At 39.9% G+C, this 26,615-nt stretch overlaps 1 protein-coding gene across 1 annotated transcript in view; it reads left to right on the forward strand.

The window, feature by feature from the left end:
• The window catches only part of BRWD1 (bromodomain and WD repeat domain containing 1), a 49,750-nt gene extending 24,591 nt beyond the window's left edge, over window positions 1-25,159 (forward strand). The window contains exons 23-41 of the mRNA XM_059493507.1: window positions 104-299; window positions 2,587-2,703; window positions 2,802-2,909; window positions 3,238-3,362; window positions 3,461-3,543; window positions 3,864-3,975; window positions 6,982-7,043; window positions 7,823-7,978; window positions 9,022-9,142; window positions 10,548-10,673; window positions 11,590-11,665; window positions 12,188-12,232; window positions 12,330-12,476; window positions 13,142-13,294; window positions 13,558-13,727; window positions 15,253-15,488; window positions 16,825-17,016; window positions 17,848-18,822; window positions 21,460-25,159. Of these exons, the coding sequence (XP_059349490.1) occupies window positions 104-299; window positions 2,587-2,703; window positions 2,802-2,909; window positions 3,238-3,362; window positions 3,461-3,543; window positions 3,864-3,975; window positions 6,982-7,043; window positions 7,823-7,978; window positions 9,022-9,142; window positions 10,548-10,673; window positions 11,590-11,665; window positions 12,188-12,232; window positions 12,330-12,476; window positions 13,142-13,294; window positions 13,558-13,727; window positions 15,253-15,488; window positions 16,825-17,016; window positions 17,848-18,822; window positions 21,460-22,598 (4,339 nt within the window). The 3' untranslated portion in view covers window positions 22,599-25,159. The remainder of the gene's footprint in view (window positions 1-103; window positions 300-2,586; window positions 2,704-2,801; window positions 2,910-3,237; window positions 3,363-3,460; window positions 3,544-3,863; window positions 3,976-6,981; window positions 7,044-7,822; window positions 7,979-9,021; window positions 9,143-10,547; window positions 10,674-11,589; window positions 11,666-12,187; window positions 12,233-12,329; window positions 12,477-13,141; window positions 13,295-13,557; window positions 13,728-15,252; window positions 15,489-16,824; window positions 17,017-17,847; window positions 18,823-21,459) is intronic.
• The last annotated feature ends 1,456 nt before the right edge of the window (window positions 25,160-26,615 follow it).

Raw genomic sequence — 26,615 nt, forward strand, 5'->3', positions numbered from 1 at the left:
AGAGAGGTATAGGCACACCTGGGGAAGTGACCTGGAAGTCCAAAATGGGACATTACAGCGCACCACAACAGGCTGTGTTTGTGTTTCCCTGCCCTGTGCACAGCGACTCCTCGAGCAGATACTCGGACTGGATCGCGGACGCCGGCATCAACCTGCAGCCGCCGGTGCGCAGCTCGCGCAGGAACGCGCTGCGCTACTGCAGCTCCTCCGAGGACGACGTGTCTGCTGAGAAATCCTCTCCTCCCAAGAGGAGGAGGAGGAAGAGGAGGAAAAAACCCAAACCTAAAAAGCAGGAGGAGGTATAATTTTCTTTTTGTTGCAGCCTGAGTAGGTGCTGGTGAAGTGCAGGGTAAGGAAGCAAAAAGGGTTTTTGTATGATATGCACAGATGTTTAATTCAGTCGTGTGGTTCAGGGCCAAGGCACACGCACACATTGTTGCGTCAAGCGAGATGTAAGTTAGAATTAAGAAGGAAATATTTCACAGAAAGAGTGGTCAGATACTGGAATCATTTACCCAGTGAGGTGGTGGAGTCATCATCCCTTGAAGAATTCAAAAAAAGACTGGATGTGGCACTTGCTGCCATGATCTAGTGAACAGTTAGAACATCGACTGGACTTGATGATCTTATAGGTCTCTTCCAGTCTTGAACTTCTGTGATTCTGTGATTCTGTGATTCAGGGTCCAGCTTTCTCTTCAGGGGCAGTACAAAGGTGAGGGCCAGTCAGGGAAATGGGAGGGACTGGCTCAGGAGCACCTCTGTTCACATATAGGAACAGGGGAAGGAGCCAGTGGATTGTAGCTTAGGAGATGCCCCCAGGGCTGTCGGGGCCTCTAGCTTGTCAGAGTGACCCCAAGAAAAGTTGGAAAGTCTCTTTTCCCAGCCTGGCAGTTGAAGGAGTCAGAGCTCTTCATCTCTCAGTCTCAAGGTTGTTTATTGTTCCTTATCTATAAAATTCTTTCTCCTGTCCAGCCAAGGTCCTCTCAGCAAGACAGTCCAGACACTCTGCCTGCCCCTGGGGCAGTGTTATCTTTTTATACTAAAAACTACATGTACAATATTTACAGTTACTTTCCAATACCTATCACCTATATTAGACAGTGAGCTTCTACTCTAAACCAAATCTAAAAGTGCCAACATCACAGCAGAGGATGGAGGCCAGGAAGAAAAAGGAGAAAGGCGGGACATGCCCAGATCCCTCCGTCTTGTCCCCTGAATCCCTAGTCTAAAAACCCCAAAATCTACTTTTTTACCTTGTGATAACTTCACTATCATTCTACTTAATTTGTCATGGCTTGCAGATCTTCATCTGAGGTTGGTAATTTGCTCCACAGGTCATAATCAAAACCACAGGGGCATTTTGGGCTCTGTGCCAGGGTCTCTGAGCCCCATGGCAGGGAGCTTGGCTGCTCAGGACAGCCAGAGGGATGTCCTGGGTCCTGACACAGAGCTTCCACACTTTTTTTCTGCACAATCTTCATTTCTCTCTTAGGGGCTAGGTGTCTTCGTTAGGAACTGCTAAAATAATTGTTACTGCCATCAGCCAAGGATCTTTCTGTCAGCACACACAGGGAACCTGGGATTGGTTTGAGACCATTCCCAGTGTGAGGGATCTGCTGATTTGTAGGGAAGGATCTGCATTCCCAGTGAAAGTGCTTTCATTTTCCCAGTGAAAAGGGTTCTCAAGGTTGATGGTGTTAAAGGGGAAAAGAGTTTAATATATATCAGTACAGAATATCAGACTTCTCCCAAGGGATAGAACAAAGGGGAAGCTTTAAACTGAAGGAGGGCAGAGTTAGGTTAGATTGGATTAGGGAGGAATTCCTGACTCTGAGGGTGATGAGGTATTGGGTCGTGTTTTCCACATGTTGCCATGTCCCTGGAAATATCCAAGGGCAGCTTGGACAGGGCTTGGAGGAGCCTGGGATAAAGGAAGGAGTCCATGCTTGTGGCAGGGCATGGAACAAGATGGTCTTTGAGGTCTCTTCCAATCCAAACCATTCTGTGATTCTATAACTTACCTGTCTAATGCATAGGGGACACAGTCACATTGCTGGTAGCAATTTATACTTAGCTTTAATTTATTTAATTTTTTCATAAGTTACAATAATTACTCTATTTTAACCTACTGATATTTTTAAGTTAATTTAAATTAATTACCTTTGGTTACAATAAGTAGTGTTAGCTGTTTTCTGTCATAAAGGAGCAAACAAATTCTAAGCCTGGGGTAATTTTGATGCATTTGTTCTGTTTTTCTCTCTATCCTTTCACTTCCTTCTAAGTAGAATCAGTTTCTTGCAGCTTGAATAATTTTTAATTGGGTACTGAGACTGTCATATAAATTATAAAACTTTCTGCTAAGGCCTGCATAATAATGACTTGCTCACTCAAATCTCCAGATAGGAAAGGAATGTTTAATATTAGAATTACAATTACAGCTACAACTCAAACAAAGCCTTGGAGGAGTTCTGCTAATGCTGTTTGGAAATACTGTATATTAGTCCTTTATAAGTTAATCTATTGTCTGCCAAACCAAAATGGAATGATTTGTTTAGAATTGATGTCCATCCTGTCTGATTTTTGAAGGCTGATGCTGCAGCACAACCACTGAACTTGGAGCTGTCCTATGACTGGCACCCTCCAGTGTGGATCACAGACACGGCTCTGCGAAGGTCCCCCTTTGTCCCTCAGATGGGGGACGAGGTAGGAGCAAGGATTAAAAGCTTCCAGTGCTTGTGATTGTTCTAATTGCTAAATTCAGGCAAACATTCACTGTTTGGGCTGGTTGGGGTGTTTTTTAGGTGATATATTTCCGACAAGGGCACGAGGCTTACATTGAAGCAGTGAGGAGAAATAACATTTATGAGCTGAATCCACACAAGGAGCCTTGGAGAAAAGTGGTGCTTAGGGTAGGTCTGCACTGAGGGTTCTGTGGGTGTGTAACAGAGCCTGTGACTGAGGAGTTTTGTCATTCTGTTTGCAAAACATGGATTTGGGAGGTTACCGATGTATCCCTATGGAGAAAGTGTGTGCAATTATCAGATTGTCTGCAGAATTCTCTGTGGGAAGCCAAATGGAAGATCTGTGTTAAAATCCTAAGGCTGACCCACTGCCTTCCATTGAAATCTCAAATCTCGTTTTGCATGTGGGTACAGTTGCTTAATTCATGTTAAACTAACAGTTCTGTGCATGATCCCTGAGACAAAAGTTGCTGAAGTTGTTTGCTGTTACCTGTAGGATCAGGAATTGGTAAAAATTGTTGGAATCAGATACGAGGTCGGTCCTCCCACGTTGTGTTGCCTCAAGCTTGCCTTTATCGATCACGCCACTGGGAAACACACAGACAAATCATTTTCCATCAGGTATGTGCAGTTTTATTTCCCTGAAGAGTGGTTAAGAATATGTTTCTCTTCTTCCTAAAGCCCTGAGGCACATGTGAGTGATGATTTTTTCTATCCAGATACCACGACATGCCCGATGTCATCGACTTCCTCATCCTGCGTCAGTTCTACGACGAAGCCCGGCAGAGGAACTGGCAGGCCTGTAAGTGTTTGCTGGGTGCTGGACTGAACAGTTTAGAAATCACAAATGTGTCCTTAGCTAATTGCTGCATGTGCTGTTTGTAGGGTCAAGAGTCAGAAATTTGAACCTTGGAGGGACTGCAGTAGATGTAAATAAAGGCAATCCCTGTATTTGTTCCCTTTATTATTTTAAAGCTAAATAAAAGATTTACATGTCACTGAGTCTAGAACTTTAATTATGGAGAGGAATCAAGCAGTACAGTTATCAGAAGTTTTTGTGATGGCTTGTGGCAGCCCCAGAGTGAAATGCTGCTCTCAGCAGAGTGTCTGTGTTTGCTGCAGCCGACAGGTTCCGCTCCATTATTGACGATGCCTGGTGGTTTGGGACAGTGCTGGGTCAGGAGCCTTACCAGCCTCAGTATCCAGACAGTCACTTCCAGTGCTACAGTGTCAAGTGAGTACACAGAGATTGGATTTGCAGTGTTATTAGAGTGCATTTGCTGTCACACAACTGCCTCATTGCTATGGCAATGTATAAATTGTTCACTTCAGTTATTTTACTCCTGCTATTGTCACTTTTTAATGGTTTTAAGTTGCTGCTGTAGCACAGTGTGGATATGTAATAGCTTGTGGCAGCTTGTTAATGAGTAGGAATACAGTAAAAGCAGTTGTTGACCCCTTCACATTTCCTGTACTGAGGAGTTGTGTGTCCCTTCCACAAAGCAAGCAGTGCAGTTTTCTGTGGACTTTAATTATTGGTCTGTACTGATGGTTGATTTGGGGATGCTGAATCTCCTCTGTGGTTGCTGACATCCTTAATGCCTCAAGTCCTCACACTTTGTCTTTCACATTGTGCCCCCTTTTCATATCAACAAACAGGCCTTGGCACAAAGGAGGGGAAGGGTAAACAAAGATATCTCTGGACTTCAGTGCTCAGACTCAGGATACTGACCTTGACCTGCCCTGTCCAAACTGTCTGGAATTCACAGAATGGTTTGGGTTGGAAGGGACCCTGAAGACAGTCTTGTCCCACCCCCTTGCCATAGGCAGGGACACCTTCTGCTCTCCCAGGTTACTCAGAGCTCCAAACAGCCTGGCCTTGGACACTTCAGGGATGAGGGAGCCACAATGTGGGCAGCCTGCGTCAGTGCCTCACCACCCTCAGAGTCAAGAGTTCCTCTGCAGTTTCTAATCTAACCCTTCCCTCCTACAGCTTAAGGCCATTCCCCCTTGTCCTTCACTCCATTGTGAACATCCCTCTCCAGCCTTCTTGTCACCTCCTTTGTGCACTGAAAGGATAAATCTGGGAGTTTGCTTGGTTTGGTTTCTCCCAGCAAGGGAGGACTGTAAGGAGAATAAACAGTGAATATTCAATATTCCTATTTCCATCATGCCAAGAGATAATTCCCATGTCACAGTTTAATTGTTGGAGGACTTCTTAATTGTTTTTTCACTCAAAGGCTTTTGAACCTGTTGCTCACCACAAAGAAGTGAAATTTTATAGCTAATAGACAATCCACTGAGACTGCCAAGGCTGGGTTACATGTTTTGGTTCCTTGTCTCATCTACTTGTCTTCTGTCTCAATGATTTTCCTTGGTGGGAAGGTTGAAGTAACTCCCAGACTGAAATTCTTGCCTGTTAACCCTCCCTTCCATACTCCATCCATTCCATGTGTTTTGTTGTGCCACAGATGTTCCTTAGGAGCAAGTTCAGGTGGGCTTCGGATTTTTCTTGGCCAGTTCCAAATCCAGTTTCCAGTCATGAACAAAAGCCTGGTGCAAATTTCCTGAGCTCCTTTCTCCTGTGAGATCTAAGGGATATTTCAATATTTTAATGCATCAGCCTTTACCAGAAAAGTCTAGAGCTGCTTTGAAGGAAGGAATGCTGTGTTCCTTAAGATCCTTTTCCAAAAGGACTTTATTCTGTCTGGCTCTTCTTGAGCAGAATCCTAGGATAGGTCTATGAAAATATCTGGAGTGTTTGGCAGTTATATATAGGTTTTGTGACTTGGCTGGATCTGTTGCTGTTTTTGTCACACTTACTTCAGTTTATCACTGTTAGTGTTGTATGGAAAAGAAATGAATTGAAGATAATTTTAATTTTTTTGTTATTTAATTGGCAAGTCAATAATAGGTGTTGGTGTAGAAGCAGCTTCATTTATTATAAAGTTGCATTACCTGGATGAGTGAAACTTAAGCAGAACTAAGTGGGGCTTAAGCTGTGCTGAACTCTTGATAAAGTCTTACATGCAAAATGATGAATTAATATTTCCATTTGTGAATATCAACAGCTTGTGAAGTATTGTACAGTAACTGGGGAGGAGAACTGAACAGATCAACCTTTAGGACTCTTAGTTTATAAAAATCCAACAGACTGAATGATCCAAGTGTTGCAAGGCATTGGGAGATCCAAAGCAAGGGAGAGCTGCTCTGGCCAGAGCAGGGGTTTAGTTACAGAATACTCTGGGCATGATCATTGCAGTTTGCAGTTGGTTTGAAATAAATGCACAGGAGGCATTAGAGCAAATATCTGAGTTTATTAATGCATCAGAAGTAGACAGGAATTTGGAGAGCTCTGACAGGAAACTGCTGGCAAAGCTCTGGAGGGAAATTGGTGAAGTGCAGTCTGATCTATTGATATCTGGGATGTGCTTGTAATAAGAAATAAAAAAGGGAGAGAAAGGATTAACCCAGCTGTAGGAAGGATCCAGCACTCCATCTGTACAGGGCACTTCTGCCTGTCTGCATCAGTGAGGTGTGAGGCTGATCCTGTCAGACATTTCTTACCTTGGAGATAGCAAAATTTATTGGTATTTTATGTATTTTTAAAAACATGTAAAAATCTGCCCAAATGTGGTGGGATTTGGAGAGATCTCAGAATGATCACACACCTTGTAGTTCAGTCTCACAGTGAATATCCAGGTCTGTCAAGAGCACCTGTCTTACTTTTGGTTTTTCTTGAACCTTAATTAACTTCAGTTTCTTCATTTTATATTTATTCTTTTCTTTGTCTTACTGCCCTCTGCCTCATAAATGGAAGTGCTACCATGAAATGTCTCACTTCCTGTTCTTCCTTCATCCATGGACTTGCACAACTCCTGCCGTGACCAGCAAAAAAATCTCCTGTGTTTTTTCTCAAATATTCCCCTTGATGTTATCTCACTTTTCCAAATGTGCAGCTTAATTTTCTTCATCTTCTTGATACAGGCTTTGTAAAATTGATTTATGTATTGGGTAAGTTGGATGCATCAAAATCAGGAGCACAATTTTAACCTGAAATTGATTATGAAGAATCAATTTTTGCTGATTGCAAACCAATGTCTTTGTTTCTGTACATGTTTATACAGAGTATTTGTCAATGCCTACAAATAGCTGTAATTTAAATACAATGCTTATAGCTAAAATTCAAGTATGTTTGCAGTCAAAGTAAATTTTGTGGTTTTTTTTACTTGGTGAACAGATGGGACAATGGTGAAATTGAGAAGCTGAGCCCGTGGGACATGGAACCAGTCCCTGATAATGGTAGGTAAAAACCCCTTAATAAAACTTAATTTTATTAAGTTTTATAAAGTTTTTTAAATAAAGCTTAATATGCTTCTCTCTCTTTCCAGTTTCTTTGTTTCATGCAGATGACTCCTGTCTTAAAGACAATATTGATTCAGATTTAGTGAAATAATTTGAATACACCTATATTTTTTTCCTTTTGCATCTTCAGGGCAATTTTTTAAAAAGTACTTTAAATGTGTAGCTCTGACTTATGGAATAAACCTGCTACTTCCAAATGGCAGATTTCAGAAAACATCTCAAGTTTCAAACTATGAATTTGTTGTAGTGTACCATAATACAAGGGGACGTAAGAAGACAATAAATAAAATAATTTCCAGTCAGCAAACCCTTACTGCACATAGTTTAAAACCAACAATTTATAAAGTTTGCTGGTCAAATCCAGATTATCTGTAAATAAAAGAGTGGAATTTGTGGTTTGTCTTAATGTTTCACTTTTCCAGTACTTGTCAGTACCAGCTGGGAGGGGGGAGGAATGGTTGGGAGATACTGAGGAAGTAGTTACTGAATAAGCTGTCAGAAAGGTAATAAACTTAATTCAAAACTGCAGAAAAACAGTATTTTAAACATTTTACTGTTTGTATCCATTTTGTATAATTTTTTCCCCACAGCCTTAGCATTAAACTCTATTTCAAGGCAAGAATTTTTTCGTCAGTTACAAGCACACAATAATTTAATAACTGTGAGTGCTCAACAATTTATCTTGTTCTCACTCCTTCCCCATTTGCTGTCTGCAGTTGATCAGCCTGAGGAATTGGGAGCAAGTGTCTCAGTGACCCTGGAGGAGGTGGAGAAGCTCCTGTACAAGCCCCAGGAGGGGGAGTGGGGGATGAAGTCCCGGGATGAGGCCTGTGAGCGGATTATCCGTGGCATTGATCAGCTCATGACCCTTGGTGAGTGTGAGCCGAGCATCAGGTGCTTTTCTCCTCATGGTACATTTATAAACAGCCTGGAATATCCATGGCATCCTTTAAAAATTCCCTGTCATAAAGTATTTTAGTGAGAAAATGTTCTTCTGTGCAGCTCTTGGTGTTTGTACTGAGATCTCTGATTTTGTACATCATTGGCTTTTAACATCCATCTCATTTGTCATGGACCTGCAGGCTTTGAAATAAAATCCCAGAATGGCTTGGGTTGGGAGGAACCTGAAAACCAGTCCAGTTCCTGCCATGGGCAGGAATATTAATCTCTCTTTGATTTTTCTTCTTTTATTTTTCTTCTTTTCAATATGCTTATTCAACTCCAAATCTGAAGCCACATCTTGATATGAAACAGTTTTCTAGGTCATTATCCTCAGAAATGGCATCAGAAATGGGAGATATGGAGTGCTGGCATATTGCAGAAATCAAGGATGATCCTAAGAATCATCAGGAAGAGGATCATGGACTTTGCTGAATCCAAAAGTGCCCTCATAGTTCTTTATAACTTTGGCAGTGTGTTGTGCCACAAGGGAATGAAATGAAAATGTTACCAAGGCTTTCCCTCACAAAGGTTTATTGGTTCACTGGGAGGTAATCAAAAGGAGAAGGAAGAAAAAGGCAAAACACAAAACTTCCTGCACTAAAAAGAGAAGCCAAGGCAGGACACTTGTAGAATCATAGAATGGATTGAGTTGGAAAGAATCTTAAAAATCATCCCATGGCAGGGACACCTCCCACTGTCCCAGGCTGCTCCAAGCCCCAATGCCCAGCCTGGCCTTGGGCACTGCCAGGGATGCAGGGATGGAATTCCATCCCAGCCCTGCCCACCCTGCCAGGAACAATTCCTAATTCTCAGTCTCCCATCCAGCCCTGCTCTCTGTCAGTTTGAAGCCGTTCCCTGTGCTGTCCCTCCATCCCCTGGAAATTGTCTCTTTCCTATCAGCTCCTTCAGGCCCTGGAAGGCCAGAAGTGAAGTCAAACAGTAAAATGTTGCTGTTGTTGCTGTTTTTCACCAGACATCTCAGCAGCCTTTGCTGGCCCTGTGGACCTGTGCACGTACCCCAAGTACTGCACGGTGGTCGCGTACCCCACGGACCTGACCACCATCCGCACCCGCCTGGCCAACCGCTTCTACAGGTGAGTGCTGAATTCAGCTTCTACAGGTGAGTGCTGAATTCAGCTTCTACAGGTGAGTGCTGAATTCCAGCTTCTACAGGTGAGTGCTGAATTCAGCTTCTACAGGTGAGTGCTGAATTCAGCTTCTACAGGTGAGCGCTGAATTCCAGCAACCCGACACCCCTGCTCAGAGCAATCCACCATTTCAAACCACCAGATGGGAAAAAACTCCCTGCAGTTACTTTAAATTCAGATTTTGAAGTGCTGTCCTTGAGTTATGTTGAACGTGAAGAAGGTTAAGCTGTTGCTGTTTTCAGAAATGAGTTTAAACACAAGAGGTGAAATGTTAAATATAAACAGCAGCATTTTAAATGATAAAAACTTACAGAGGAGATAGAGGGAAGAGTGTAATGATGACAAAGCTGTGGTTTGCTGGATGTGCTGGTCAGCCATAGCTTGAATATATATCTAAGTATATTCTTCATCTAGACCTGCATTCAGTGTGTCTGTAAATACAGTGAAGAGGCATTAATAGTGATTTTCCTCCTGTATAAGATGGAAAAAATATTTTGTGAAATAATTGGAACTTCTATAGGTGAAGAACTGCAGACTCAGGGTATCTCTGCTTCACAGGAATAAAGAAATGGGAAAATGAGTTGTAAAAATGAAATTACAGGCTTGTGGCAGCTCATTTCTACCAAGTTATAATTTCAATTTATAGCAGTTTCTCAAATAATATTTTAAAGATTTTACATCTGTCATTTTACAGGGGGCACTGTTTTCAGTGGTCAGTTGGCCTCAAAGCAAGGTCTTTAAGGGAAAACAGAAAGAAACATCATATCTTAAAAATGTAATTGGACAAAGCTCTTGTCACTCCTTTTTAATTGCTTGTGCTTTGCATTTATACATTAAAAGTTCCTCAGATATGACTTGTGTTCCATTTCTCAAGCCTTTGTAACAAGCAGCTTCTGATATTTCCAGAAGAAATATGATCATTTAGAGTAGTGATTAAATTATATTTTTCCCCCTCCTTTTGAATAAATCAAATGTAAGCTTTTTAAAAATGATTGTGTTTTTTAAAGAATCCAGGAAATCCACAGTCCTTGGGATGATTTCAGTGATATTTTGTGATTTAGGGGTAACAAATGCTGGTGCTTACTTAGCCAGCTGCATTAACTGAGTTTTTATGTACCAAACTGCCCAACTCATTATTAATAACGAGTTGGGAAATGAGTGATGAAAGCTGTGCATTGCTGGTTCTGCTTCCTTGGGTTTTCCATGGAAAGGAGAAGTTTGAGACTGCCCTGAAGGGCCATAAAACAGAGGACATCTAAATCTAAATGGAGAGAAAACTACAGAGATTATAATTTTTGCTGGTTTTAAGCTTTTCTGTAGTATTAAAGGTGCAATATTTTCTAATTTGAAGGAGAATTTCAGCATTGGTTTGGGAAGTGAGATACATTGAAAGCAATGCCAGAACCTTCAACGAGCCTGGGAGTGCTATTGCCAGAGCTGCCAAAAAAATCACCACCCAGCTCCTAAAGTTTATCAAGTAAGTGGCATTTTAATCTGAATAATGCTTGAATCCTGGTGTGTCGCAGACATTTCTCCACAGAAATCCTTTCTTTCACATTTCTGCGTCTTCGGGAGGCCCCCGAAGAGAAGGTAAACAATTATTATCAGCTGCTGGGGAATGCAACAGGAACACCTTGATTGGCTCATGTTCTATGTTTATAATTAAGGGCCAATCATCAGTGCAAGCCAGGGGACTGAGTCCTTGAACACAACTTTGTTGTAGATTCTTTTCTATCTATTCTTAGCTTAGCTAGCTGCTCTGCAAACCTCTCTCTATATTCTATTTAGTATAGTAATAATGTATTATATCATATATTAATAAATCAAGCCTTCTGATTCAAGAAACAAGATTCACCGTCTCTCTCTCACCAGCAGCGACCCACACAGGTCGCTGTAATACTGGTGCTTTTGAAGAGAGGAATGTAAAAACAGCTCAGGATCCCTGTGTGGTGAGCTTTGATTTTCAGTGCACTTGGGAGGACGGGTGTCTCATTCTGAGTGTTACCTTAAACACTAGCATGTTTAGCTTAGAGGCATTTTACCTTTTTTCCTGGTGTTACAGACCCAAAGTGGCACTTGAGATTGAGTATGTTAAGTAGCTCAGCCTGTAAAATGTGATTTCTGTGCTGTCCTGTGTACAAGTTCCTGTTGGAGCTTGTCTGACTTAATTGAGAAGTTAAAATAAACTGAGAGGTTTATTTAGAAATAAGTTTGGGCAGCCTTCCTGCAGCTGGGCAGGCCCCTTTCAAATCCCTAATCCTGATTTTTATATTCTGCTTAATGCTCAGTTCCTGTCTTCCCTTTAATATGGAGCACTTGGTTGTGGCTGAGTTGAATTTAGGAAATAACAACATCTCTGCTATTCCAATAACAGAGATTTAATTGCATTGCAGTGACCAGGACTGTACAAATATTTTTGAATTATGTAGCACAACAGATGATGAGCAAGATTGTCATGATGCTGATCTGGTAAGTTGTGAGTTTTTTGTGGAAAATTCCAGTAATTTATGGTGGTAAGAAAATACCAACAACCTTCAAATATTGTTGGTAAAATTGCTGAGTTATTTATATAGCTAATACAAACATGGGCTATATTAGGAATTTTTATGACTGTTTTATGTCATTATATTATATTATATTATATTATATTTATAATATATATTATTATTTTATGTCATTTATTAGTGAATTGCATTGCTGGTAATATTTAGTGACTGAAGTTCAAAGCTGTTGAGTAACTTCTAATTGCAATTTCTGATGGTGGTTTTTCCTTTTCTCAAACCACTGAAGATTCCAGACTCCAGCTCTTGTCCTTATCTAGGATATTTCTTTCCAACTCTCCCAGATGCTGTGGTGTATTTTTTATCCTCATCTTTTGAATTAAGAAGAAAATTTAATTTTACCACAGTTTCAAATCTAATGACAGTTTTAACCTCCATCACCTATTTTTTACCTATATCACTTTAAGATAATTGATTTTATTTTGTGCAGGATGATGAAAAATGTGTTCCAAGAACATCATACAGAAGAAGAAAAGTGAGTTGGCCAATCTTTACCTTATAACCCAAATCAGGTTGAATTTTTTCTTGCTGTATTCCAATAATACCTTCCCTAACTTCTTTTCCCCCTCAAGGGACGGGGCTTAAAAAAAGGGAAAAACCTGAAAAGTGGCTATGATGAAAACTGCTGGAAGAAGCAGTGCATGGAACTGGTGAATTTAATTTTCCAGTGTGAGGATTCTGAACCTTTCAGGCAGCCAGTTGATTTGGATCAATATCCTGTAAGTTGTACTTGATAACCTTAATAGGTTCTTCTTTTCTTGCTGTGCCTTGTAAGGGGATTATTTTAGAAAAATCTGTCTTTTCTTAATTAAAATGAGTATCTTGAAGGTCTAAAATCTGTTTCCTGAGCCTGAGCTATGAATTTGATTTTTTCCCTCTTTTTTTAGCTGTTCGTGGTAATCTTACTACTCCCTCAATCTCTTTGTCCCTCTAAAAACCCAACAAATTTAATCTAAAGGAAAAAAGAAATTCTTTACAGCACATAACTTCTCCTGGTAACTCCATATTTTAAGTCTCACTTCAGGGTTTAAAAACATCTTGAGGTTCTCTAAAAAACAAGGAGAGCTTGAGGTGTTTTGATGGGGTTTGATTTGGGGCTTTTTGTGTGGTTGTTGTGTTTTGGGGATTTTTTCTTTTTTTTTTTTTTGCTGTTTTTTATAATAGATCTGTTGTTTCTCACAGTAAAATTCATGGGATAATGAAAAAGGAGATTTTAAATCAAACTGTCTCAGCAAAAGTATTTCTTTCTGCTGTGGTGCTTCCTTTTTCACTGCTGCTGAAGATAATTGTGTAATTTTAGCTACTCCAAAATGCCAAATAAAATTCAAAAGGTTTTTTTTTCCTTGATACTTTCACAGATTTTTTTTTTTCATATTTTTTATAGGATTACAGACATATTATAGACACTCCAATGGATTTTGGTACAGTGAAGGAAACCCTGGAAGCTGGGAATTATGACACTCCAATGGAACTGTGCAAAGATATCAGACTGATATTCAGTAATGCAAAATCTTATACTCCAAACAAAAAGTCAAAGGTAGCTGTCACTATCTGGGGGTTTGTGAATGAAATAAATCTTATTTTGCAATTTGTTTATCAGTACTTTTGATAAAGCTCCTGGCTGGGTAAATAGTGGGGAGAAATAGAAGAAAAATATTTAATATGTAATTTTCTGTTTATTTGGTGTTACACACAACTGTTTGTGCTTTTCCTGTTGCTTTTTTATGCAGTTTTTAATATTACAAATATTAATCTTGGATCAAAGGCTCTGTTTTTAATAGAAAGCACTTCCTTACCCAGATTTACAGTATGACCTTGAGACTGTCAGCACTGTTTGAAGAGAAAATCCGAAGGATTGTTTCAGATTTCAAAAATGGGCAGAAACAGAATGAGAAGCTAAGGAGAAACCAGAGGTACAGCAGAAGATTCAATAATCAAAGTTCAGTGCAGCAGCCCACCAAAATGCTCAGGTAATCAAATCATAAAGGTATAAAGATCTCTCAGCTGACTGATACTCATATTGATTCTCACATTTAGTCTGTGAAGACGGGAACAACTGACTTTTTAAATGATTTATAACCCCAGTGATATAAATTATATACCCCAGTGATACAAATATATATTATATTTATAATTTTCATGCAGTAGAAAGAATATGTTAAAAAAACAGGGACTTTTTATAGTATAAAACTGAGAAATACCTGGAGACAGAAGGGTAGAAAAGGTTGAATTTTTCTTTAATATTTGAATCAGAAAATCAATATTTAACTAAAATCATGAGGAATGAAACAAAGATTACTTTCTGGATATATTACAAACATGAAAATCTGCATTAATTACATATTTTGTTACATACAATACAGTCAGTCCTATGGAATTTCTAGAAATTGTCACTTGCTCTAGCTTTCAGTTAGGAGCCAGATTTGCCTTTTCTCTTGAAGGCAAACCAAGCTTTTGACACAATTGCTGTTTGACATGATTAACTAATTTTCCTAATTTGCATGTGGAACAGAATACAAAAGCTAAATGTGGTAAATTACTGACACTGAACTTCTCCCTTCTGCTGCTGTCCAGTCTTCCTTCTCTGGCAGGGAAAGGGCAAGAGAAAGAGTTTTAATTTTAAAAAAATTTTAAAAACCAGAAAAACCCCCAAACAAACAAAAAACCCCCCCAAACTTAATTTTAAAACCCCCAAACCTAATTTGATGGGATTACTTTTATATTTTAAAATAACCACCCACCAGGACAGGCAGAAATTGTCTTTTGAATCTCATTTGTGCTCACATCTGGAGAATTGTGTGGGATTGTTCAGTGGGGCACAGCAGAAGTGAGGTTTGGGATAACAGAAATTACCTTGTGCACCTGGATGAATGTCTGAAAACCTGCAATGTAAAGAAAAAACTGACAAAAAACCAGTTCTGTGGGTGAAAATAATGGATTGAGCAGGATGGCAGGCAGCACTCAGGCATGTGGAGATAAGGAAGGATCAGTTTAGTGAAATTTTCTTTATTTTAAATAGTGAACTGCAGGGTTCCACCTTCTGTGTGTGTTGGGAACTTGGTTTATTTGTAATAATAATAATAATAATAATAATAATAATAATAATAATAATAATAATAATAATAATAATAATAATAATAATTTGCCTGTATAGCATTTAGTTGGAGGCTCATGTGCACCTAACCAGAGGCTGGGAGTCCAGCAGGAATTGAGGCTGCTGCAGTGGAAATGAGAGAACATGAATTGTCTGGGGGACATCCACCATTAAATTCTGTTTCTCAGAGCAGACAGAGATTGTCTCCTCTTGTGTGACTGCCTAGGACTGCAGACCGTTATTTAATCAAAGTAAATGTTTTTAATGTTTAGTAAATGTTCATGTTTATCCTTGCCAGAGGTAAAACTGTCCCACACCACATTAGCTCATAAAAAACCCTCCTAGAAATAAAAAAGTGAATTAAATGCTGTTGTCTTCTCTCTCCTACTTTCACTCTCTAGAAATCTGAAGCAGAAGCCACTCAAGTCTCAGGCCAAACTCGAATCTGAGCAGGAAGATGCTTTTGCTCAGCCTACCTCAAGCAGAGCTGCCTGTGTCACAAGCCATAAAGCCAACCCTGGCTCCTACCAGCACAGCTCCTCAGGAGAATCCTCCGACTCCGCCTGCCTGGCATCCTTTGAGAGGAATGGGAAAGCCAGATCCACACCACTGGCCAACTGCTCTGCTTTGTCATCAGGTCAGCATTTACAATTGCTGCAAAATGAGCTTTGTGTTTTTAATGGGAATTTTTTTCCACAAGGGTTAGGGTTTGTGTGTGAGGCACAGTTTTGTGTTTTACTGGATTTTGGACACTTAGATTATTTACAATGAATGTTATAAAAGTATTTGTGTACTAGATATAATTTTTTTGCTTTGAAATAGTATATTTACTATATATACTATTTACTATATATACTATTTGAAATAGTATGTAGTAAATTTACTTTTATTAATGAAGAAATGTGTCAACAGAAGAGCATAGAGTGTTTGATGATTGCTACTATATAAAATACAGGTTGTATGCCCGTATATTTATATTATATAAAACTTCTTACAGTGTATTTGATAATTGATATTGTATAAAATACAGGTTGTATGCCCATATATGTATATTTATATTATATAGAACTTCTTATAGAGTATTTGATAATTGATTCTATATAAAATATAGGTATGCCCATATATATATATGTATATACCTATATATATTTTTTATATATGTTATATAGAACTTCTTATAGAGTATTTGATAATTGATTCTATATAAAATATAGGTATGCCCATATATATATATGTATATACCTATATATATATTTTATATATGTTATATAAAACTTCTTATAGAGTATTTGATAATTGATTTTAAATGAAATATAGGTATGCCCATATATGTATATTAAAAAAAATATATATACCTATATATATTTTTTATATATGTTGTATAAAACTTCTTATAGAGTATTTGATAATTGATATTGTATAAAATACAGGTTGTATGCCCATATATGTATATTTATATTATATAAAACTTTTTACAGAGTATTTGATAGTTGCTATTATATAAAATACAGGTTATATGCCCATATATTTATATATATGTTATATAAAACTTCTTATCCACAATTAGCAAATGACAGAAATTCCCTGACACTTTAAAGCTTTCCCTTTTCCCCTACACCTCACCTTGAAAAAATTCAGCTTATTTCAAAGAATAAGAATGCAAGTTCTGGTAAAATCTGTTAGAAAATGTTCTGTGCTTTGGGGTTTTTTATAAACATGCTTTTTACTTAAATCTGGTGTTAGAAAAGAGGTGTTTTATTATAATTGAAGTTTTAATACAGGTTTAAGAAGCTTCCTATCACTGAACACTGTATGAATATGGATTTTGTTGAGATATCAGTTTGATATTCAGGCATGAGAATGCATTTTAAGATAATTTGAGAAAATTCTGAAGATTCCAGGATCAGCAAAATGTAACTCTTAACTGGAAGCTGTTTAGATTTCTAACTGCCAATTGCTTTTTTTTTTAACAGAGAGTGAAATAGAAGGTTCTGGGGTTTCTTCATCTTCTTCCTCTTCATCTTCATCCTCCTCAAGCAGCTCAGAAGACAGCAAAGGCTGTGCTGGGGCTCCTGTGGCCCCCTCTCCCCTGCCCAACGGGGTGTGCAGGAGGAACAGCAGCCGCAGGCTGACTCGCAACCGAGCTGCTCAGAGGAAACAGACAGGTGGGGGCCAGGAGTGCCTTGTCAACAGCAAGAAAAATCCTAATTATTTTATTTATATTTTTATATTTATAAAAAATAACTGAGTGGAGTTGGCATTTTTTAAATTGTTTTAGTGTGTAAGATACTCTCTTTTTTTACTGATGTGTGACAGTGTTCACAGGGGTCTGAGGATGAGGGAGGAGACGAGGATCTGGCTCCATGTTTCAGAAGGCTGATTTATTATTTTATTATTTTATGATATATATTATATTAAAACTATACTAAAAGAATAGAAGAAAGGATTTCATCAGAAGGCTGGCTAAGAATAGAAAAAGAAGGAATGAATAACAAAGGCTTGTGTCTCAGAGTCCAAGCCAGCTGACTGTGATTGGCCATTAATTAGAAACAACCACATAGACCAATCCCAGATGCACCTGTTGCATCCCACAGCAGCAGATAATCATTGTTTACATTTTGTTCCTGAGGCCTCCCATCTTCTCAGGAGGAAAAATCCTAAGGAAAGGATTTTTCAGAAAATATAATGGCCACACTGGTGCTAATTTTGAAGCTCTCAGATAACTACCGTCAACTTCTTAAAAGATTTTTTCATGACTAGGGGAAGGGCAGAAACCCAGAGCTGGGTGAGAGGGAATGACTTGCAACATATCTTAAGAAAAAACAAAACCAGAATGTGCAACCACATGAATCTGAAATTTATGACAGCAAAAGCAACTGACTGTCACATGGGCTTATATTTCATGCATGTCTGTGGGTTGAACCTGTCCCTGTTTTGACAAGGTTTCAAAGCTGCTGTTCCATATGTAAGATATTAATCTCTACTTTCCTTTACAGGAACACTTCTTCAGGAGAATGGGAACACAAGGAAAACAGTCAGGAAAAAGTTATATGGAAGTGACTCTGAAAACACTTCAGCAATGACATCCGAGTCCCTCAGGAACAGCAAGGGCAGGCACAGGAAGATCCCACGCAGGAGTGCTGCTGTGGCTGCCAACAAGCTGAGGCTGATGAGTGATGTGGAGGAAGAGGTGTCGAGCTCGGAGAGCATCGGGCTCTGCAGGAACAGGAAGCTGCCGCACCGCAACGCCTCGGCCGCCGCCAGGAGAATGCTGCTGGAAGGGTCAGAGGATGAGGCAGGCCTCAAGTCTGAGAGTGACAAAGAAATAGGAGAGCAGCTCACCAAGAGGAAAACTCTTTCCCAGCCTGGTTGTTCTGCTCCACGAAGGAAATTTGTCAGCGAGTCTGAGAATGGAAGTTCGGATTCTGAGCCTGACACGCAGAGCAAGCAGAAGAGCTGGCAGAGCAACGGGCACAAGCTCAGGGGCTCTGTGTGCTCTGTGTCTCCCAAAGGGAAAAGTCCCACCTTAGACTTTTCAGAGGAGGACTCCAAAAGCCATAATTCTGAGGATGGGGGCAGCCAAAAGGTTTCTGAGCAGTCAACACCTGCACATCACAAGCCTGCAGTGAGCAACTCTGAGGATGAGGTGGACTCTGAGCCGGACAGGTGGAATGGCAGGAAAGCCTCTGGGCTGCAGCTGTCTCCTCCTTTAAAAAAAGCAAAAGTCTTGAGTGATTTAGAGGACACAGCAGAGTCTGAAGCAGAAACCAGAGAGGAGGAGAAGAGTTTTGTGTGGGAGAGCTTGGTGCCCACTAAGATTGTGAGGGGTTCCAAATCTGGAGCTGCCTCCGGCTTCCATCGCTCTTCGGATTCGGACTCGGAGAGTGATTCCAATAACAGCAATTTCTGTGAAACTTCTGCAAAAGCAAAGATGAGGAAGAGGAAAGGAAAAACAAAAGTAGTTAGAAAAGGTAACATTTTTAAAGTTAATTTCTCTATTTCTTAATACTGAGTAGAGGACAGAGGAAATCTCCAGTAGAGTAGTGTTCTCTCTCTTTGTTCAGTTCCTTGTTTTGAGATAACCAAACCCTCTGGTTTGCAGTTCTGTTACCTTGCCTTAATTTCCTGTTGAGATTTTCTCTGCTACAGCAGATTTACAACTGTTAGTTTCAGTTTGAAGTAACTTTATTGATAATTTTCCAAAATAAATTTGATGGAAAGGTATTTAAATTATTCTCACATCCATAGTGTGCACCAGAACCTGAAACTTGATTTGACTTTGAGATTTTATTTTGTTAATGATGTGTAGAGTTCTTAACACAAACAGGCACTTGGCACAAGTAAGATTTATATTCCACTTGTTACAAAAAGTTAAATTCCTTTATTTTTGTGTTTTATTCTGTAATTTTATCTATCATTCATACCTTTGTGTGGTGGCTGATAATGATTTAGAGAGTTGGATTGGTTTGGGGTATTTTTGTCATGTACACTGTACCTTCATATAATCAGGAAATTAGTCCTGATTTGGAATTTGAAAGACTATTCAGAGGTTGGTGTTTGGTGCAATCCTTCCAATCCTGTCAATATGCTTTAAAAATCTTAAGAAAATGATTGGTTTTTTAATTAATTACTATGTCTGTAAAGATGACTCTGTCTTGACCATTTTCCACAAGAAATATTTACTTGTTTTGTCCCAAGGTCTTATATTTAATACATTTATAGGGGCATATTTGTAGAGTTCATATATATATATATATATATATATATATATATATATATATATAAAAATAACTGTAACTGTATATATAACACACTGCTCAATTAGCCAGCTAAACAATTTATGTGGAAGCTTTGCTTTAGTTATTTTTAATATATATAATATAAATTATACAAAGTCTATTTTGATATGTAAAATAGTATATATATATACTATATACATACATATATAGTGTATCTATACATACAGTCTGTATGTAGTTCTGTAATGTATATTATGTTATATATAATATATATTACAGGTATGGAGTGTTTAGCATGGGTTTTTGTATCTCAGAGAAGATTGAAAGCAGAGTTTTCAGGTAAATTGTGCCAATACCTTGTGGGCTGTAGTGCCCCCTGCAGCTGAGCTGCTTGGAGCTCAGGCTGGATTTTCCTGCCCAGTATTCCAGGTTTGGAGTTTGGCCTGAGCTCCAGGACACCCTGATCAACCAAATTTTCACATCTTTGTGGCTTTTAAAAGCTCCTCCAGTTTCTGGGGGTACTTGGTGTAATGCTCCCTCCTTCTGCCTGTGCCACCTGCTTGTAGCTTTGCAGCTTTTATTCCTGGATGTTCAGGGGAAAATTTCAATACTTTTTATTATAGATTTGTTCCAAATTTAGGATCTTGTATACAAAGTATAATTTCAATATTCTGGCAGTGTTGCAGGAAGGCTGGACTTTATTCTTTAGCTTTATGTTCCAGCTACTTAATAATATTGGAGGACAGTGTATAATATAAGATCTAACTCTTCTTTTTAGTCTGTGGATTAATTCACCTTTTATACAGCATTTTGCAGTGTGCAGCAGAAGTGTGCTTTGGCCATAAAATCACACAACACAACTACTACAAGTAGTAATATTCATGTATCATTTCTGGAAGCTCATAACAAAGAAAAGAAATTAATTATCCTTTGAAAATGTAAAAATAAGAATACACTAGAGTAATACATAAAAGGATCTACATTTAAATAAAGATCAGATTTGATATATGAAGAGATTGTTAATATTGGTACTCAAGCTGGACATTTGAATTTATGCCTCATAATTTTTCCCTCTGTTTATATTTTTAAATTTACTTCAAGAACTTTTTTTAAAATTTACATGTATGAATTGTCTTATTTAGAAGGGAAACACTGATCTTCATATAACACATGATTTACACATGGAATATTTGTTTTAAAACACAGCATTAGGAAGTTCCATATTAATTTTAAAGATAGTGAATTGAAGATTCACTGTTAGCAGCAATTTGATTGTTGAAGTCATAAGGAGCTGAAGGGTTTCAATGTTCTCCACCTGAAGCCATCATAAATTGAAATTTGAAATCCACATGAAATTTGCATCCACATGAAATATTACAGTTTCTTTTTTAGGATAAAAAGTGTAAATATGTAATTAACATTGCAACTTCTATTCTAGTAAAAGTTGCAGTGTTAATTACATATTTTAGACCTCTTATCTAGTCTTCTATCTACCTTTTTATGTAGACATTGTATCTACCTTCTATCTACCTCTAGTAAGAAAAATACAGCTTTTAATGATACAAGTATTAGTAATATGACAGCATTTGTTTGGTGAGAGAATTTGTAATTTGTTAACTAATTAACAGGATGATGCTAGAGAAAGCTCTTTAGAGACCATGAAAAGTTTTAAAAGTGACAATCTCAAGAGTTAAAAGTGTCCCTGGGATACTGCTGGTATTTTTAGTAAAGAATTCAGATAAATTGCACTTAACATTTGAAATTCAATATTTGTGAATTTCATTAAAAGTGGCAGCGTTTGGCCATAATAAACTAATAAATTCAGGAATGTAAGACACTAAAAAGAACTTTGCCATCTTCCTTTTGTAGAGCAAACATCAGAGGAGGCCAGCCAGAGTGCCAAGGTGCTGAGGAACAGGACGTGCATCATCAACTACAAGAAGCACATCAGGGTGTGCAGCGTGGGGGAGAAGAAGAACCCCCGCAGGTGTGCCACGCTGGCAGCCAGCAAGATCAAGATCATGAGTGATGCAAAGGAGGAATTATCCAGCTCAGAAAGTGTTTACCCAGCCAGGAAGAACCGCAAGCAGCTCCAGGGCAGCGTGTCCTCAGCCTGCAGGAAGAAGCTGTTCAACAGCTCGGAGGTGGACGCTTGTTCCAAGTCTGAAAATGAGAGTGAGCGGGTTTGTGGTAGGAAAAAAGCTTCCTGCTCTGAATCTTCTGTTTCTAAAAGGAAATATATTATTGAGTCTGAGAATGAAAGGACTGACTCGGAGACAGAGACTCAGAAGCGGAGTGATAACCACGTGCAGCCACACAAACCCCTCTGTGCTGCAGCTCTGAATAACTTTGACTACGACTCCTCAGAGGAGAATTCCACAAACCACGGGGTAGAAAATGGGGGAAACTGGGGAATTTCTAGGCAGGCAGCTTCAGCCCACAACCATTGTACGAGTAACTCCGAAGAGGAGGTACATTCTGACTTGGCTAAACGTGAAACTAAAAATACCAGAGTAGCAGCAAATAAAAAACCTAGAGCTTCTTTCAAGAGATTAAAACCAGTGGATGACTTAAAGGAAGGAGAATCTGAAATGGGAGGGAAAAGAGAGGAGAGGAGAGAGGAGAGAAGCTCTGTCTCTGAGGATGTGGAAGCACCTGGGACTGCAGGAAGCTCCAAAACCACCTTCCCGTGTTTCTCCTCGGACTCTGGGACCGACAGCACCATCTGCAGCGACGCCACGGACACCAGGAAGCGCAAGAGGAAATGCAAAGCGGGCAGGAAGGAGAGCCTGAGCCACGACTCTCTGAGGCCGTGCAGGCGGCGGCCGCAGCGCAGGAAGCGGCGGAAAGGCAGCCAGGAGCAGGACTCGGAGGAGCTGGAGTTGGGCCGGGCCCGGCGGCGGCCGCGGCGCTCCAAGATCCGCACGCGCAGCGGCGGCCGGCGCACCGTGCGCTACCACGACGACGACGACGACAGAGCCCTCGAGGAGGCCGCCTGTGAAACGTAACCTTAACTAAAGGATAGCCAGCCCCTCTCTTTGTTTGTTTGTTTGTTTTTCTTTTATTATTTTCTTTTTTTTTTTTAATGGTAATAGCACTAGAACTCGTGATGGGTGCTGGCTCTTCTTTGTCCTACATTTCAGGGAATATATTTATATTTTTCTATGAAAAAGTTATGAATGTGATTAGATGATGACTTTCTCCTTTTTCATATTTTGACTTGCACTTGCCTGCCCATGTAGCAGCATTTAGCACAGATGCCAAAATGTGCCTCATTATAGGGGCAATTTTTTTGTCTTTACTGGTATTTTATTACATATAAACAAGAGTTAAAAAAAATGTTAAAACACTGCAAACAGGTTAATAGCAGTATGTTGAGTATTATTGTTATGGGTGCTGCAATGAAATACTACCTAGGTCATGCAACATTCAAGAACAGGTTTCAAACATCTCTAATGCTGTATGAAATCATCTACAATAGTAACAGGCTTCTAAATAATAGTACACACTCTAAAATCCTGGTGGATGCAAACATTGCTTCCAAAGAGGAATGAAAAGGCTGAAAACTTCACGGCTGGGTTCAGTGCAGTTGTTCAGTGCTCTGTACAAGCAGTTACCAGTGGAGAAGTTTATTTGCCACTTCCAGAGGCTTTGGTTCTGCTGACAGGTAGTACATCATTAATGTGACTTCTATACTGTAAACTTTTAAGATTATGAAATGCAGGTGAACTCTTGGGCCTAAAAGGGTTTTTGTGTGTTTTCTTTATAAAATAGAAAAACAAACAAAACACTTGTTCTGTTTTCTTTATGCGGGGAAAGCTTGAGGTGCAGGATTCCGACATTCCAGACCTTTTTTTGCTACGGTTCTGTTGTTCCTCCATATTTAAAGTGTTTGAATGTTGGATTTCCCATTGATTAAACCTTGCCAGTTTCTGAGCTTTGCAGTATATCTCCTGTTTTCACAATGTTTGAGGTGGCTCTCATTGACAAGAAGGAAAATTTCTCCAGGAAAATATGTGGAAGTCCCTGGTTGAACTCATGGCAATAACAAAACCACACAGCAGCTCTGAATTTTTAGTTTTCCCTGGAATTGTGCTGGTGGGAGCCTCACAATGGCTGCCCCCAGCCCAAAACCAGGGAATCTCTGCTCCTTCCCACTCCAGGGTTCCTTGTTTTCTCTGCAGCTTCCCTTTCTCACACTTTGGAAAACTTGGTCATTCTTTGAAAATAAAAATTAAAAACTTGGTCATTCTGTCATTCAATAGAAAATGAGGCAGAGTATCAGATTTACCCTAACCTAGCTCATGTGAACTGAAATAGCAAGTTTGGGGATTGGTTTTCCAGCAGGTTGGACTGGTAGAGGGATCCAGAAGGGTTTGGGGGTAAAAAAATCAGTGCAACTGCACAGTGCTGGTGAATACTGACAGAATTTTTACAAATGGAAATCATCATGGAAAAATGAGGCTTCCAGCAGTGAGAGCCACTTCTCCAACACCCTCACTGACATTGTTTGCATTTACCATCACTTTTGCTGTGCCAGATGTTATCTCAGCACAGAGAAATACTCTTTTTTTCTTCCTTAACACTTCATGTGAAGTTCAAAAATAATTTAAATTGTTCTTGCCCCAGGAAGATTTATTTAGAGCATAGTCCAATAGGATACAGCAGAATTCTGTAAATTCAAGATAAATGTTTATCTGGATTCTTTATTTGGTTTCTGAAATACAAACACAGTTGTGTTTAGTGATAAAACTTGAAGGTGGCTTTGTGTTTTCTTCGAGGAGCAAACTTTGTTATAAGATAGGAAGTCCACTAATTTTTTTATATTTTCCATAAACTTGATTATTTAGCAGCTGATTATTCTGTGTTCTCTGGAGTACAATCTCTAATTTGGGAATAATTGAATTAAACATAAAAGTTTTTGTTAATTTTCAGTTTGAACAGCTAAATTTTGGCTGGTGGGTTTGTATTTCTAGTCTAGGCTTAGATTTTCAAAGCTGGATTTCTTTCAGGGGCTGTGTTCTGTCACTGCACACACAGGTTCATGTCCCTGAAAGCTGGAGAAGGTTCTGGCCTTGGGGCTGCAGATGCCACAGGAGTCACTGCCTTAAGGACCCTGACACTTCATTTTCTAGGCAAAGCATGTGCTGCTCTGTATTTCCTAATTTTGTACACATAGTGGGAAGAGAAATTATTAAACTGGAAAAGTATTTTGAGTCTTTCACCCTTAAAGAGTTTATTTATTTTTAATTTATTAAAGGAGCATGGTGGCTCTTGTGGGACTGGCAGTCCTTTCACCTTCCTTGAAGTGAGCATTTTTGGTTTTGTCTAGCTGTACTCAGGGAAGTAAAGTAGTAGTCCTTTAAAAGTAGGATCTTTATTTAATGTGAGTTTTGGGGGGTGTTTTGGTTTGTTTAGAGCAGGACCTGAGTGTGTGATGGTGATCAGGCAGCATGAACAGAGGGAAGCATTAAAGTGCAGGACAGAATCGTAAAGGAATCAAATTCATTCATGTTCCAGGCTTTGATGATGTACATGTGTTAGTGACCAAAGTAAAGCTGTACATACACCTGGGATGTGTGGATTCTCTGTTTGTGTTTTCTGCTTCTGTCAGGGTTGGGATTGAAGGCACTTGAGATGGTATTTCATGTTTGGACTCAAGCATTTATTATTTCTTATCAGTGTAACAACCTCGCAACCATAACTTCCTGAAGGGTGGCTGTGGTGAGCTGGGGGTCGGTCTCTTTCTCCGGGCGATAACAGATAGAACAAGAGGACACAGTCTCAAGTTGCGTCAAGCGAGATGTAAGTTAGAATTAAGAAGGAAATATTTCACAGTAAGAGTGGTCAGATACTGGAATCATTTACCCAGTGAGGTGGTGGAGTCATCATCCCTTGAAGAATTCAAAAAAAGACTGGATGTGGCACTTGGTGCCATGATCTAGTGAACAGTTAGAACATCGACTGGACTTGATGATCTTATAGGTCTCTTCCAGTCTTGAACTTCTGTGATTCTGTGAGTTCAGCAGTCTTTCATTACAAGGCACAAAATGGCCAACAATCTCTTGTTACAAGGTCTTTTAAGACTAAACTGTCCAATTAAGAAATTATACTTAGATTATTTTCCCTTTTAACCCGATAACATCCCTCAAAGCCCTCAATGCAGACTATTCTGTCCAATTACAAAATACCACCCAAACCCATGAAGAGTAAGGAAGAAGAAGGTGAAGAACAACCTGCCTTGGCCCTCAAATCTCCATCTTGCTTCATATTTATTACTGTATTCTAAAACCCCAAACTTTTAAGTTTTCCACCCTGTGGTATTACACACTTCTAACCAACTACGCGCCTGTAATCCCAGTGCTATCAATCAATTTTGGAAATCTTCTCCACAGCCTCAGGTCAAATGCAGTGTTCTCTTGTGAGTCTGTGCCTTTCAGCACAGAAAGTTTAAAATTCTCAGCATCCAGGATTCCAACAGGATGTCACTGTGCTCTTACTTGGTTCAGCCAGGCCAAGGGACAACAACCCCGTGGGGCTGGAGAGCTGGAAAGGCCCTGGGGTGCTGTGACAGGGGCTGGACACGAGCCCAGGGGTGCCCAGGGGGGCAAGAGGCCCCTGGCAGCTGGGCTGGATGGGGAATTGTGTGTGCAGCAGGAGCAGGGCAGGGATTGTCCCTCTGTGCTGGCTCTGAGAGGCCCCTCCAGGGCTGGGCCCAGTTCTGCTCCTGCAGGAGAGCCCTGGAGGGGCTGGAGCGTGTCCAGGGCAGGGAACGGAGCTGGGCAGGGGCTGAGCCCCAGCAGGGGCTGAGGGAGCTGGAAGGGGCTGGGGCTGGAGCAAAGGAGGCTCAGGGGCCCTCGTGGCTCTGCACAAGTCCCTGCCAGGAGGGCACAGCCGGGGGGTCGGGCTCTGCTGCCAGGGAACAGGGACAGGAGCAGAGGGAGCGGCCTCAGGCTGGGCCAGGGCAGGCTCAGCTGGGACAGCAGCAGCAATTTGCCCATGGAAAGGGAGCTCAGGCCTTGGCA

This window comes from Ammospiza nelsoni, chromosome 2, assembly GCF_027579445.1.
Source record: "Ammospiza nelsoni isolate bAmmNel1 chromosome 2, bAmmNel1.pri, whole genome shotgun sequence".
NCBI classification, from domain to species: domain Eukaryota; kingdom Metazoa; phylum Chordata; class Aves; order Passeriformes; family Passerellidae; genus Ammospiza; species Ammospiza nelsoni.